The sequence below is a fragment of the Plectropomus leopardus genome, chromosome 2 (genome assembly GCF_008729295.1).
Source record: "Plectropomus leopardus isolate mb chromosome 2, YSFRI_Pleo_2.0, whole genome shotgun sequence".
NCBI classification, from domain to species: Eukaryota; Metazoa; Chordata; class Actinopteri; order Perciformes; family Serranidae; genus Plectropomus; species Plectropomus leopardus.
The window spans coordinates 11,921,662-11,938,110 of record NC_056464.1 but is presented as its reverse complement, the minus strand read 5'-3'; the positions used below and the strand labels follow the sequence as shown (position 1 = coordinate 11,938,110).

General features: G+C 38.7%; 1 protein-coding gene across 1 annotated transcript in view; it reads left to right on the top strand.

Annotated features, from left to right (window-relative positions):
* Positions 1–16,449, top strand: part of cpne5b (copine Vb) — a 138,627-nt gene that overhangs the window by 97,662 nt on the left and 24,516 nt on the right. Inside the window, exons 9-12 of the mRNA XM_042496425.1 lie at positions 2,472–2,575; positions 4,743–4,847; positions 14,518–14,559; positions 14,763–14,838. Of these exons, the coding sequence (XP_042352359.1) occupies positions 2,472–2,575; positions 4,743–4,847; positions 14,518–14,559; positions 14,763–14,838 (327 nt within the window). The remainder of the gene's footprint in view (positions 1–2,471; positions 2,576–4,742; positions 4,848–14,517; positions 14,560–14,762; positions 14,839–16,449) is intronic.

Sequence of the window (16,449 nt, the reverse complement as noted above, 5' to 3'; positions counted from 1 at the left end):
ACTTGAGTCGGTATCTGTTGGGGATGAATACAACAAGTTTGGAAAAGCAGGTGGGGGGTGTGGAGTTAAAAATAAGTGAGCTTTTTAGACCTCTGCAGCCTACTTGAGGCTACACTAGCAACACACTCCACACCCGTATTTGCAACCGCAGTGAACAGAGGTTGAGATGTATTGTGGGTAATGTACACACCAGGGGTTGTATTCACAAACATTCTGAGTACACTCAGAGAGCTCCTGAATTATCCCACAAAAAAATCTTACAAGGAGTCGTAGTTTAGGAGCAATTTTGGAAAATTCTCAGAGCAACTCTGTGTGAAGAGGGGACTAAAACTTTTACCTTAGTGAGGAGGTGTGGTTTGACCCCTTTGCTAAGTATGATGCATTCTTTCAAAAGGTGTGATTGGTTGTCAAAGACATGCCCTTTTGAAAGCCTGCAAGGTGCAGACACCAAGTGGAAATGAAATTAACTACAACAGAATATGAGACTGGGAAAGCACTGTTGATCACTCTGCTGCACTGTCATATTTTTCCAGTTACCAAATATCTCAGTATTGTGATCACTTTCATTTCTGGTGTTATAAAATTGCGTTGGGTGGGAAATGTGAGCACATTTCAAACGAAATCAACCACAAACATTATCCCTGCAACATCTAATCCGTAGAATTTAACTCACTGTCAACCAGGGTTTGGAAAATATTTCTCCTACCTCTTTGTCTTTATAACTCCTAACAGTTTTTCACCTTAAGAACTCTTTTAAGGGCTATGACGTTTTGTGAATAACTTTTATCTCTACCAGGACCTACTCTTAACTTTAATTGCTGCAATGAATTAAGTAACTTAAATTGTGTTTATGTTCTAATTAGAATTGTGATTTTATAAAATGTATGTAATAGGCAAATGCAGCCTTTTTGTCATTGCTAAATAGGTATGTATGTACATGCAAACCTATCTAAAACATTATGTTTATTCAGCATATAATAGGGACTAATCATGATAAATAACAGAAATTAAAGTAATTTTTCAACCTTAATTTAAGAGTTAATTTAGAGTTATAACTACAAGATATTATTTCATTATGATGGATTGAAGCAAAAACTATTGCTATAATTCACATATAACAAAATAATATCTTAACCTAAATAATACCCAAACCTTCCAGATATGGTTCTGAATTGAGGAAAACATAAAGTGCATTATGATTATAAAGTCATTATGTTATTTGGCTAAAACAAGTAGCAAAGCAGCCCTAATTTAACATATAAGAAAAACAAAAAGCCCAAAGCAGCTTTTTGTTTGATATTTCTCTGAGCTGAAGTATACTTGAAGTAATCTGATGATTTCCAGATGCTGTGACAGGTATCAGAAGAAGTTAGCTTGATGACCATTACTCACGCTAGAATTAGACTTGGTAAGCAGCTGGCAATAATGTTAGCAGGACCGCAGGTGGGTGGATACAAAGCTATGGGTAGGGATTACAAAGCCTATATACTGGAACAACAACAACAACAAAAAAAACACACAGACACACACACACACACACACACGTAGACACACACACCATTAGGCTGTGTTTATAGATAAAGCTAGAGTGTCTGGTAGGCTGATTGCCAGTAGTTCATGGAATGGAAACAGATGACATTCACACTACTCAGAATTAGGGCTGGGCGATATGGTTTTAAAATATCATTGTGATATTTTAAGTCCAAATTTTGATACACAATATATATCCCAATATTTTTAAATATCCTTTAAAGTAATTTTAACTACTAAAATGAAAAAATATTTGATGTTCTGTAGTTACAAAAAAGTGAAATAAGGTACAATTAAGTTTAATTAAGTAGCTACTGTCAAAGAATAAAGTTGAATACATTCATGTTATAATAATATTTAATAAAATGTGGTTATAAGGAAGTTAAATAAAGTACTTTTATGATAAAATTTTAAAAAGCATTGTTATAATTAAATAAATCAAAGCGGGATCCATGGTGTTTTATTTTGAAGGACATGGCTCGTCCTGGGCCAGAAGTGTTGATATTTTTGCTGTGGACTTGAAGCTTCTGGTCAACAGTTGGATCAATGTGCACAAAAGCTTACCAAAAACGAACTTATTTTTCTTAATAAATGTGTTGCTCTCATGTCATATAACAATCTTCTCAGTGGGGAAAAAAGGGCCCTCACAGTATGCCAATAAATACAAGTAACGGTACACACAGACCCCTACACAAACACTGTAGGTATAAACAGACTTAAGTATTCAGGCAGTATTCATTATCCTATTGTGTGGTGAACAGAGAGCTGACTCCATCTGCTGTCCCACTGTAAGCGCCGAAGATGAAAGAGAAGACGTAGGGGGAGAGAAGTGAAACAGGCCACATAAATAATATCATCCACTCTTTAATCATGGAGAAGTTATACCCTCCTCTCTAAGCTATCATATACTTCTCTCCCCACATCTCCACGCATCTCTGCAGGACAGCGCCACTATGCAGTTCTGTGCCAACAAGCTGGACAAGAAGGACTTCTTTGGGAAGTCGGACCCTTTCATGGTCTTCTACAGAAGCAACGAGGATGGAACGTGAGTGCTTGATGTGATTTTGTTTTGTTGTCCTAAGTGTTTCAAAAAGGGTTAGTATTTGCCATCAAAAACACACTTGAAGGAGTATTTCACCGATATAAAGAAAGTCCTCACATAAAACTTGGCTAGCTCTGCAGTGGAAAGATGCAAATACTCTTGAAATTGGTGACACATGACTTGAGAAATTGAAGAAAAGGATGCTTTTGGTCAAGGGGTACTAGAAAATCTTAAACAACCAGAATGCATCACGCCTTACCAGACGCTCCGTTGGTGGGTGACATAACGTGAACCGGTCCAAGTGAAACAATGGCAGCCGACAGTTAAACAGCAAGCTAGTTTTCAGAAACACATTTCTGAAAACTTTTATGGAGACAAATAAACAATGTTGTATTTGATCAGCGCTGCTTAGTTTTACTGTTTGATCTCATATTTTTAGGCCTCCGTATTCACTGCGCAGGAAGCAGTATGGCACAAACTTCCTGTTAACAAATTCTTGCTATTATAGCGAAACATGACGTTTAAATATATTTCTGGAAACATTTTAGGAAACAAATATGCAGTGCAGTAACATGCCGTTTGATCAGATTTTGGTCTGAGAAAGAGAGAGGGGCAGAAAACTATCTTGATAAACTGTAGAGTCTCTGTCTACAGTGGCAGCACAGGTGGAAGTGAAGTACAGCCTGCAGTTTGAGCAACAGCCCGAGAGCCAGCAAAACACTGACAAATTATGTAAAATACATCATTTGGAGGAGTTTGGCTGCCAGGGGAGAAGGGAATATCTAGGCACTGGTTAGATGGAGGAAAGTTTACCACAGTTTATCTGCACATACTTCCCACATTGTTTTGATACAAAGCTGGTTGAAAATTGGCAAAATATCCCTTTAAAAGATAGTTTCTGAATTTGGTGTTATAAGCACGCTCTAAAGTTTATGGGAAGAAAACACTGTCAGATATTAGGCTGCCTTTGTTGAAGCAGGATAAATTAGCTCATAAGAGAGACTCTAAAATCTGCTTTGAAAAATGAGCCTTAAAGTACAACATAATAAAGGTTACAGAAGCATAATAAAGAATTTAGATGAAAATCATCTGGGGAAGAGAAAGAGGGAACACAGAAGAAATACAGTGGAGGGGGGTGAGAATATATGTAAAGAGGAAAGCTGCAGTGGTTACTGAAGCATAAGTTAAGAGGCTGCATACAGAGGCGAGTATCCTGTTAACAACATCACCACAACTCCCATGACTATACCTTACATAAATGACTTGAGGAGAGCAAATAGGAGGGAGAGGCAATTAATGGAAAAAAGCATAAAAGCAAGGGGAAACAAAAAACAATCTGCATTTTCCATCAAATTAAAAACGCTGTCAGTTTCTGAGGCAGTTCACGTAGGGATGCACAACACTTCCCGATCTCCTCACGCCTTCCCAGAGTGCTCTTTAGCCTCCCAAGGGGTTGTGCAGTAGTGGCTGCGACAGCCCGATCTAGCACAGATGCTTTAGCAAGTGCTTCATTAGCTGTCTTCCAGCTTTTCTCAGTTTTTTTTTTTTTGATACATAACAGGGTGGGAAATGGATCCCCACAGATGTGCCAGAAGTATTGGCTGTTGGTGCCAGAGGGGGGTACAAATTAGAGGCCTGTGCAGCTAAAGGACTAACAGGGTTTTGAAAGGCTTGAGGCACTTAGTGGAGCACAAGTAATCCAAGGCTTTAGGCAAAAAAAAAGAAGTGTGATACGCCTTGTTGCTTTTCAAGAGGATATTTGGGGGGTTATGTGATAGGAATTTATGTGGCTCTGCTCTGCGAAGCATTGCAGATATCAGAGTAGTCCATTTGCATATCATCGTCACACTTGTGGTCAAGGGAAAGGGTTTAATAGCCAGACTGAAATACCAAATTATTCTCTGCAGTCTGAAACACAATGTAGCTGGGAGACAGGCCAAGTGGTATACAAAGCTGGGTACAGCTCTATTTAAAGGATCTCTCTTGTCACTGTAGGATTCACATTGTTTTTCCTGTTACCGCTGTCTCTTCTGTCGCATGCTCCTCCCCTTATTTGCATATTTATGTCTCTCCAAGGCGTGTGTGATTAAAAAATAATCTTACAATTTCTTTCTCTGCCAATTTTCTAATGCATCTTTTCCCAACCTCCCCCCTCTTGCTCTTCCATTAGGTTTACTATCTGCCATAAAACAGAGGTGGTGAAGAACACATTAAATCCAGTGTGGCAGCCTTTCACTATCCCAGTAAGAGCACTCTGCAATGGAGACTACGACAGGTACAATGCAACCTCCCCCTCTTCGTCTTTACACCTTCTGTTCCCTACAACTGCTGTTTATCCTTTCAATGCTTCTTTGCACCATTGATCTCCTCTATTTCTACCTTCACACACACAAACATAGAAATACTTACACATACACCTTGAATAGTCTACCATGTTGCCCCAATTGACATCTTCTGGCCTTCATTGATGTCTGTTGGTTCAATCTAACGACTACCTTCCTGGCTTTAATCAAAATCTCTCTATGTGGCAAACTGTGTACTGATGGCAACAATACTACACCATGAGCATCAATGAGTTTAACCAGTAGAAATCAATACCAGTTAAGCATAGTGCAGTGTTAAGCCTCCTATTCTTTCTACTGTCACATAATTTTTGCTGCTGTGTGCCTCTGTATATATCGATCGTTACTGGAGTAACAGGGGTCAGGCACAATGAGACGCTAATCTCCAATGACCTCTTTGCGGTGTTTCTGTTATCAGCTCTGTTCTCCTCATGTATAATCTGAGTGATATGCACCGATCAGCCACAACATTAAAATCACTGGTAAGTGTAGTGGATAATATTGATCATCTTGTTACAATGTAATGTTCTGCTGGGAAACCTAGGGTCCTGGGATTCATCCGGATGCCACTTGACATGTTCCAACCCCCCAAACACCATTACAGACAGTAAACCCCCTCAGCCCTCATGGCAACGGCACTAATATCTCTGTCAGCATCACACAACATGGCAGGACTAAAATGTAGGCAAGCTGTTGGTAGTTAATCTCTTTTGACTGGTTGTGACACTTAGTTATCTTTGCCTGCACTGTGTTTGATATGGAAAAACCATGAATGTACAATATGATATGAACATTCTCAGAGCATTCGCATGACTAAAGATCGGACATATATCGGTTCTAGGACCACATATTAAAGTTGCCCAGATGTTACTAGAAAATGGATTTCTGTGTCCACACTACTCTGAAAAACTGTCACATGGGAGCAAAAAAAAAAAAAAAAAATCAGATATGAGCAACATTTGCTTATAATGTTAACATAACCTTTGTCTGGTTCCTGTAGCTTTAGCATTATATTAATTATATCTTAACAACCTATTTACAAGATTTGCCTTTACAAATGAGTCCACTGAACACATTAAAAATGACAGCTGGAGACGGCATTATCAATCGACTCAACTTAACTAACTAGGTAGCTACAGCTAATAATATATGCTTGTGACAGCTGTCATTTCAAACACATTATCATTATTAAGCACAAAAAACAGAAAGCCTGTCAGGCACAGTAACAGCAACTGAAGGGGACGTGGTTTAAGGATTGGTCAGTTCAATGTTAGCAGTGCAAAATTAACAATATCAGGAAAGCTGATACGAGGGGATAAGGGCCCTTTCACATCTACGTCATTCAGTCTGAATTTTTGGACTCTTGTAGTTGGATCCAAACCAAAATTACAAGTATAAACCTCCCCTGGACCACGGCCTGGACCATCAGCTTTGGTCCGATGAAATGAGTTCCAGTCAAATTGAACCATGATTTTTGGGGTGAAAATACAAAATGGATAGTTCAGACTTTTAGAGACGCAACTCATGTAGCTGATAATGACAGAACACAGGTACATCACGTGTAGTTCCTTGGAGCACTCACGCTAGTTGCAATTTGAAACCTAAACTGTATACTGTACCGTACACAAAACAAAAAATATAAACTTTGGTTGGGATCTTGGTTCGGACAGGCATCTTGGGATCTTGGTTTTCAGGCATGAAAAGACCCACAGATAACAAAATGTTTTAATATTTTTAATATAATTTTGGCAGTTTATTGCTTCAGCCCTAGAAAACACTGGATCACATTAGTAACTAAATATCTAAAATAATGATGTGTTGCTCTTCCAAGTTGGCACATAATTAATGTTGACATGTTGTGTCAGAGGGGATATAAATTCATTTTTCTCCCAGCTTATCTGCTTGCTTCTAATTTAAAAGACAGTGCAGGGAGGAAAACAAGCTAAATCATGAAGGAGCTGTGAGGGAAGATGAAAAAGGAGTGACAGATTACTTTTGTGGGGGGGGCATATTTCATGTGGCATGCTGTATCTTTTTCTCCCTCTATTCTCATCTCTCTTACAAAAGTTGTCTGTCCTAACTCTAATTACTGAGAGTGCTAAGAGCCCGGTGTGTGCTCAGAAAGCTGAGGTAAATCCCAAACAGACAGACGGGAACAGAGCTACTGAGGGGGGTTGCCTCAGGAACTATTTGATACTTGGGAAATATCAGGTGAATTATTGCGAGCCAGCCAGTCACTCATGAGCTTGAGAAGGGGTCACTAGCCTGTCAGAACCAATCATACACAAGGGACTGAGCCGACCATCAAAGGTATTTTTTCCCTATGCCACGCAAACATGCACACATACACGCCCACACCTAGAGTATAATAAATTGTGACAAGACCACGAGCTGAAACAGCCTGAAATTCTGCAAGTCTTGAAATATCACCACAACAGCGCTATAAACAGGGTATATCCTGCGTGGGTGAGGAATAAAATCTGTGCCTCAGTGTTTTTTTGTGTCCATATTTCTATGACCACGGGTGGGGTGGAATTTTTCAACCTCCATCATTATCATTCAAGCTGTATTCAGGCAAGAAACACAGCTCTTAGGGCTGTCATTTCTTTTGATCCATTTAATTACTGTTTACATCTATCAACTGAGGGAAAGCTTCCAGTGATTTGACAAGTGCTAATGTGGTGCCCGTAAAAAATAAAAATAAATGTAAAATCAACATTCAGCATAATTCTGTGTGGTGATACAGAATAGTCAGCAGCTCACACTTAAACAATCTGCACTGATTAAAACTCTAAAATTAAACCGAAAAATACCTTTGTTCAGTTTGGGGTGTCTCTGTCTTAGTCCATATGTCCAAAACAGTCTAATTGGTTCCTTACTGAATCGATATTGAGAACTTATGCAAGATATACAGTTAACATGGTTTATAAGTTGTAGTTGGTATGAAGAATTATATGTTTCCTTTATATTTGATGCTCAACATTGCTGATATTCACTTTATACCCTCAACAGGGAAACCTTACATCTTAGATGGAACAAATCCAACCACTGACTTTGCAGATTATGACAAATGACAAACCTAAATAATTCAATAAAACTTCACTTGAGGCCCCTTGTGGACTCAGGCAAATACATTTTGGATTTGGACAGCCCTTCAACACTCACAAGGGGAGCAGAAAGGTTTGGTCATTTCAATTCAGCCAAAAACTCACACTCCTTCTGGATTTAATCAATATATATTAAGCTTCCTTGAGTATGTAATGTTAGGATTTGAATGCATTGTTATAAATAGGTGGTGGCATTCATTATCCAGTTGGTTGCCATTAAAACATTGAAGAACAAGACATTTCTAGTGTTATTACAAAAATTGAAAATACTCATAAAGTAAGTGAATAGAAACACACTTTTAAGGATAACGAGGAAAGTTTGTGGAATCCTTACTTATTCCTGCGTTAAAGCTCCTCAGAGGACACTGATTTCTCTAAACGCTTTGTCTCCAAGTCAAAGGGCTATGCAATTAATCAAAAAGGACTCGCTAAATTAGAAAAAGTAAGAGTTACACAAGTTGCAGATTACTTGTATAAGAAGAATTGTTTATTGCTGTTGTGTCAGGGTGGAGAGGCAGCTACTATGGCTACAACTGGTCGTTATCTGAAGTGGCATTTGCCCTACTCCCTCTCACTGCAGCACATGTTGGAGAAGGGATGGAAGAACCTTTATCTGTTGAGAGTAGTAGCCCACTCAAGTATGTCAGTGGATGACCTACTGCTGATGTACTTTGCTCTAATTAGATCAGCGCCTTAGTACAGACATCTTCCTCTCATTAGCTGCACCAAAGGGCATAAAGTCAGAGTGAGTTCAACAAACGGTGTTTTTAAAAGGGGCACTCTGCTCTCCAAACTGACATCTCTAAGGGAACAAAGGGAAGAAGATGCAGTGGTTCTACTAAAAGAGATGATGCGCCCTTCAAGATGACTGCATGACTTTCGAAGAGAGAGAGAGAGAAAGAGAAAGAGAGAGAGAAGACAGCAAGACAGACAAACAGGCATTGGTACATGTACACGTGAATATACTGTACAGTTGCCCTCTATTCTTCCTGCTGAAATAAAGTACCTTTTACTCTGATAGGTTTTTAAATGTGAGATCCATTTTTGATTTCATTCTTTTCATTATGTGGGAGACGGTGCACTTCAGACATGTTTCTATGGACCTCTTTTAAAGAAACTTTTTCTCAAAGTCTCAAGTCAAGAGATTGAACAATACATTTTGTATTTCAGTTCCATGGTCTCTCTCTGTGACAGTCTCTTGCATCCTAAAACAATGAAAGTCCCTGTGGGATGTGGATGGAACTGACTGTAAAGATCTCACTGACAGCTGCACTTCATTTGGGCTGACTGCCCTGTCCGTTCACAGACTTTTCTTTAAAGCCAGTGTGTTGTTGCATCTTTAGATTTTTGCGCCTGTGTAAAGTGATGTTACAAAAACAAGGATACGGATCTAGAAAGTTTCCAAGTCAAATCTTTAACTCACTTAAAAATAGTTGGACTTCATGATATTTTTTAAAAACTTCAGTTTTAGTTTATCCACAAACTGGAATAACTGCCTTTGCCGAACCAGTCAAGTTGCAGTTACAGTTCACATCCACATCTAACCAGACTCCTATGTAGCCATGACAGCTGACGATGCTTCAGACATGGATGTTTCTGCCAAGAAGCTACAGATAAAACAGATAAAATATTTTCGAATTAGGGTCGAAAACATGTTTTGTGAGGTAAGTGATCTTTGACCACCAAAATCTAGTTGGTTCATACTTGAGACTTAGTGGACATTTGTGCCTAATTTAGGGAAATTCCCCCAAGACTTTCTTGAGATATCCTGTTCATATGAGTGAAACGGACACAAGGTCACAGTCACCTTTGACCGAGAAAATCGAATCAGTTTTTAATTGAGTCCAAGTGGACATTTGTGCCAAATTTGAAGAAATTCCCTCAAGGTGTTCTTGAGACATGGGGTCATTTTGCTTTTGGCCTACGTCACCGGCGTAAAAACAGTTAGAACACAAGTATAATTCATGAGTCATTATGGTGACGTTAAATAGGTCACCCATTTGACATTTTATATTTTATTTTTACTTTTCATTATAGAGAAAAAAATATATATTGAAACCTTCTGCTGCAAAGACAACACCCTTAACAATGTGCAGCCACACTGAACAAAGGCTAAAGGCTACTGGACTGTGCACAATTGTTGCTGCATAAAATCTGTAGTGTTGCTTGTTATTGCTAGGAAACAACACCCGTAAATCCCAGATCTGAATCATCGCCAAAGGCTATCTGTCGACCATATTTTAGTCAGATCTGTCTCTAACCCTTTAGAATATCTTGCAAACACACAGACAAGGATAGAAACACCTTCAAACTGTGCCGGCTGGCGACTGGGTGGCGCAGTGATTAGGCAGACTGTCCTTCAAGTGGCAGGATCCAGTTGAGTCTCTGGTGACAGCGAGGAAAATCCATCTCTCAATATATACACGCAACCACTCGGCTGTGGAAGATTTTAGCAAAAAAAAAAGGAGAGTAGATGAAGGAAAGCAAAGTGGGAGTAGGGATGGGGTGGAGGACAGGAGGAGAAATGAAGTAGAGGAGAATAACCGATCACGGGCAGCAAAGGCAAGCATACCTGCAGTGTTACAGAAGAAAAAATACAGAAATTCATATTTCAAAGGCCCTGTTCAAGATGAGCAAGTCGAAGGGGAGGAGGATGAGGGAGCATGAAAAGAGAAGAGGGAAATGGAAGGTGCTTCCAAGTTTTAGAAATTTAAATTTAAATGTGCTCAATCTTTCTACTGTATATATATACAGTATATATACTGTATATCAAACTCCCTACTGTGTTTCGTCTATGTGGGTGGCACCTAAGGTACATATATATATATTTATGCTGACAATTCATTAAGAACATCAAAAGGATCGAATCCTTGTCATTAACGTGCCAGCCCAGACTCAAGCATAGTCTATTTCCATCCCTGGCAGAAGATCACAGACAGATCTGTGTAATTGGAGCTGAAGAATTGTTCAGTGTCAAACGCAGTCTCCCTTTTCTTTCCTCAATTATATGCGCCTCCATTACTGAGATGAGTCGTGTTCATTAAAGATGTCTTGGAATAGTAGCTGAGGATATCTGTGGCTGATTAGTTTTGGAGTGGGTATTGTTCTGAGAGAACACTTAAGGATCTGAGCACTGAAAAGTCCTTCGATACAGCTGTAGGTTAGGATATGAAAGAAGAATGATGAGAAATGCTTTGAGCCGATAAGATGACAGCACCATGGTGCTTTGAGTAACATGGCGTACACTCAAAAAGCACCACTTGCATTTACAGCACTACCACTATGGATTGGTCGGTGTAAAGGATTTCAGTTCCCTTTCCCTTCTATTGCTCACTAAGATTATATGCACAAAGCCCTTTTTTCTAGGTATGTCCGGATCTGATCTCAAAGATCGAGCCAGGTCAAGGCATTTTTTAAAGAAGTATTTCACCAATGTACAGAAGGACCTCACATAAAACGAGGCCGTCTCTGCAGTAGAAAGACGCACATACTTTTAAAATGGGAGTTACATGACCAGAGAGAACAAAGACTATTTTTAGTATATGTCCTTGCATCAAATCCAACCTGGGCTCCAACTGTGTACAATGTATCCAAAACAACGGACAGAGCTGACGGTAAACAAGAGGCCATGTGTTGTAACTCCATTTGAAACTCATTCTAAATGCACTGTATACACGTCCAAAGAATGCTATTAAATCCCAAATATTAGCATCATAGTTCACAGTAATCGGAAAATGATGCTTTCGGAAAAAGCCCTAATTTGGAAAATCCAGGAATGAGCTGCTTAAATGACCTGTATCATGTTCATATTTTAACATTTGGAATAATAGGGGAATAGTGCATGTAAATCTACAAATCTAAATCTACAAATAAATCTACCTTGTTCCTTGTAAATGTATCCACTGTTTCTGCTGTATCTGTCTGTATCAGTTACCTCTACCTATTACTTTTTTTTTCCACACTGGAAATAAGTATAACGTTTCCACCACCTAGGTGAACAATTTCTCTCCCAGAGCATTGAAGATAACCTCAAAAGAACAAACTGTCACTGCAAAACAACAGGGGCCAGGTGGCAGTAAGGAAGTAGGGCTTATTTCAGGCATCTTTCAATTCCTCAGTGACAGGAAAAGAAGTCTCTGATGTGCCGCTTGCTTCTGTTTTCTTTGGATCTGGGCTGGTGTCAGTACTTGTGTAAGACGAAATGGGGAGGAGAGGGGAGACATGGGGCTAAGATCAATGTGACTCAGGGATGAAAGTGCCAAAAAAAGTTGTTTTTTTTTCTCTTCTCCACTCTGCAGAGACATTGTATCTGCTGCATTTGTGCAAAACGGCATCAGAGTGTTTTTCTGATGCGCTTTTGAATGTTGGAAGTTAACATGTGCTGCAGTTTGGAAGTTACGGGTTTTTGGAGGGAGTATTTTATACAAGCTGACTTTTTCTCTTGCAACGTGCAGCCAGCTGCTCAGCCTTGTTCTGAGGCTGGCGAGCATCCTAGTTTTAGAACAAACTGACATCCGTTTTAATTGATTTTACGGTTCCCCTGGCAACATTTCACAACACATACTTGAATGAAATGATATGAAATGAGTGCTCAGTATATTATTTAAAAATAGCTGTTTTTGAGAGATCCACTGAACCCACTCAATCATTCAGTTATTAACACATCAGAATGAATGACAAACTCTTTTAGGTAAATATATAAACATCCTCAGTGTTTCTTTTCCTTGTGGCCCTCGAGAGTGATGATGAGCCTCATGTATTTGGCACTGAAAACTCCAAGGCTCAGAGGGATGACATTAAACAGAGCACACACCTGTGGCTGCTGTCTCCTGTCTTTGTTAATTACAAAAGCAATGATGAGGCTAATGAAGTTGTTGCTGGGGATAGTTGTTATTTTCCCCCAGAGTGATGACACTATAGCACCTATTCAGACATGCACTGTATTACCTCAATGCTCTGACAAAGTAACATGGTTGAAACAAAACCCCAAAAGTAGCGCTAAGTATCATCTAAAAAATTCTGATACTAAATTCCGTTGCCTTAAAGTTATATTGATACCAGTATTTGAAATAATCCTTCCACATTTCTTTCATTTTTTATGGTGGCATCTCGGCACGCTGAATTGCTTACCCCATCAAACACACTGCACTCGACTTCATCAAACTCGCCTGAGTCCAGGCCTTGGCATCCACCCACGCCAACAAGTTGACTGATTCGTCTGTTGAAATGAAAAATGACCAGCGAGCACTGCAGGGGGACTAACAATTAGCCAACCAGCACCATGGGCCAAACAAATGCTGTTGTCAAGAGTTGGCAAGTAGTGCGCAAAAACCAATGAGAGGTAATAACAATAATGGCAAGCACTGTAGACAAGATAGACGCAATAGAGGCTGTTCTAAATTGACATGTTTTCTCAGTATTGACCAACTTCGTAGTTTGTGTTTAACTGCACTCCGTTCCATTCCTAAAACCCCGGCAGAGCAGTTATGTTGGCATAGCTATGCATGTCAGTGTGGACTTAAAATTCCATTAAATTCAGGTGGATAGATTAGTCTCTGATGATCCGTAAGGGAAAATTGAATTGTCCTTGAAAATCAGTGGTTGTAATGTCAAAATGAAGATGAAAATGGGAGTGTGAGGAGTTGACAGTTCAGACCAACCCCACAGATGCATGGGTTGTTGCATGTGTGGTAGTGGGTCATACATGTCGTAAATAACCGAGGAATGCCTGCAGTGATTGGATGCAAGAAAAGCCGTATAAATACTTTGGGGTTTTTTTCTGAATCTGGGTATCGGTATTTATTGTTCGATATGTTGTTTTGATACTACCTGGCACTAGGTTATTTTGACTGATACCTTAAAGCAGAGTATTGATATGCAGCTTTACCAAAAAGTAATTTCTTTTAATTTATTGTTTTCTTTTAGGAAAACATTCTTACATGAAGCATATCAAAGTACCCTTTAACAATTAGTTGTGCTGTGGAGCAATGTTTTTACATTTTACATTTAACTTTTGTTTTATATACAGTACATATATATATATATATCCTGCAAGCCGAACGTGGGCAAGTCCACATCCTGCCACAGTTTTCACACTATTACACTAATTGACAGATAGTAGCAGGAACCTGGCCACAAATGTAGCGACGTGCAAATAAAGGCAGTGAAGACTGCTAGCAAATGAAAATGGATGTAAACAATGTACAAGAGAAAATTTTTTTTTTTTTAAAAATCCATCTTGCAAATGTTTTATGAGGAGGGAGACCCACGACAAACATTTGTTAGACCTCAAGAATCCACACAGTGTGGTTTGGTGAGAAACACTGAATGTAAACATTGTGTGATGCCAAAATAAGAGAACTGTTCTCTTCTGTGCTGTGGACCAAATAACAAGACAGCCTGGCAGCAGTAAACAGTCTCTCAACTTGCACAATAGTCTTGTGTGCAAGACCCTACAAATCTAACCCGATTCTATGTTTGTGTGTTTTTTTTCCAGAACAATCAAAGTGGAGGTGTACGACTGGGATAGGGATGGCAGGTGAGTGTTATTGCAATTTTCAATTAAAAAATATGAACTCAGATAAGTTCATGGTAAAAGTTTTTCAGAAATATTCACCTCAGGAATCAATCCATCCCAGTCACGAAGTTCCATTTTGTCCCCGACATCTGTCCTATTACTACCTGACGTGTTTTTTTTTTTCTGTCTCACTGGTGTTTCTCTCCTTTTATTTCTTTTCCCAGCCATGACTTCATTGGGGATTTTACGACCAGCTACCGAGAGCTAGCTCGAGGGCAGAGCCAGTTCAATGTGTACGAGGTGAGTAATTCCAGTGTTTTCATAATTCAACAACGTGTCTTTTGGCTCCTGAGATCTGGAATCCCCCTACCCAGCAGGTCTTGGATCCCATTTCTGACACGGGTGACATTTCTATCTCTGACATCACTGTTGCACTGTTTTCCATTACTCCAGCAAATTCCTTTCCGTCTTCTACTCCCGCGGCAAACTGATGAATTTATTGAAGAGTTACACAAAACATGTCGACAAAGTTATTCCATACATTCCTAATTTATTTCTTTAAAGGGCATTTGTATGACACAATATTTGTGCATGTCTCTCCGACTTCTCCCAAGCACTTACACATCCAATTAAATATTTCCTCTGCCCAAGTCCTTCATTTGTTATTAGATTTATTTTGCCACTATAATCACCTGGATGCTGACACACAGAAATGGAGCTATTAGCAGCAGCGTGAAACAGGATTAATAGAAAAACAATACAGGGATTTAGAATTATGATAGCTATTTCTCACCACTTCTCATTGGATAGCTTAACGTGTCCCTTAAGAGTGCACAATAAAGCTCTGTATGCAAATTACAAACCCCACACATTTCAGTGTCACAGTAGCCAAGAATGATGAGCAAAGCTTGAGAACGACATGACTGTGTCCTATGATTAGCAAAACTCTCAAACTCAATACTCCTTATTTTGTCCAGAACATAATTTATGACGTTAAATCGTAAATGTCTTAAATTTTGTGCTGGGTGATTTATCAATAATCAGTGTTTCCTATAGAAAAAGAATCTTACTGTGGTGGTAGCTGACTTCTGGGAAGTCTGCCCACAAACTTCTTTTTTTTTTTTTTATTACGTGTGTGTATGTGCCTTTTTTTACCATTCTGTGTCCCCTCTCTAAATATGGACATTGTTGCAGGTCCGTGAATGCAGCGCAGGTGGATTCATTATAAGGTCATTATATATATATATATATATATATATATATATATATATATATATTATAAGGTCATTATATATATATATATATATATATATATATATATATATAATGACCTTAAGAAAGAGCTAAACAATTAAGACATTTTTCTTCTCTTTTTTTGTTACAAAATTAGAATATATAATTAAGAGAATTATACATATATTTCTTTATACACTTTCTCATATACACTTTCTCATATACACTTTCCCCTTTTTTTGATAATATCTAATAATCCCCCCTACTAATTTTCTGTCACCTTTTGTTATTTTTTGGCCGTTTGGGGACATTGTTTTTGAAAGAAATCAAACAAGTTTTCTTCAGTTTAAGAGGTTTAAAAAGTAATGAAAGACATCAGAATACAGCACTAAAACTATGTCAGTGTAGGTGTTAAATGGTTAAAGGCTGCATTACAGTAAAGTCATGTAATTTTCTGACAGTAATAGACTGTCCTGTATTAGTAGATGTCCTTCCTCAGTTGGTCATTATATCCGCATCACTGGTGATTGTTTTTTTTTTTTGTTTTTTTGTTTTTTTTTAATCAAAAATCTCAGTACAAACATTTTTTTCAAGCACAAATAGTCAGCCCTACAATATCTTCACAAGAAGTTAGTTGGTCAAAAATAATGTGATATTTCATTTTCTCAATATCAGCCA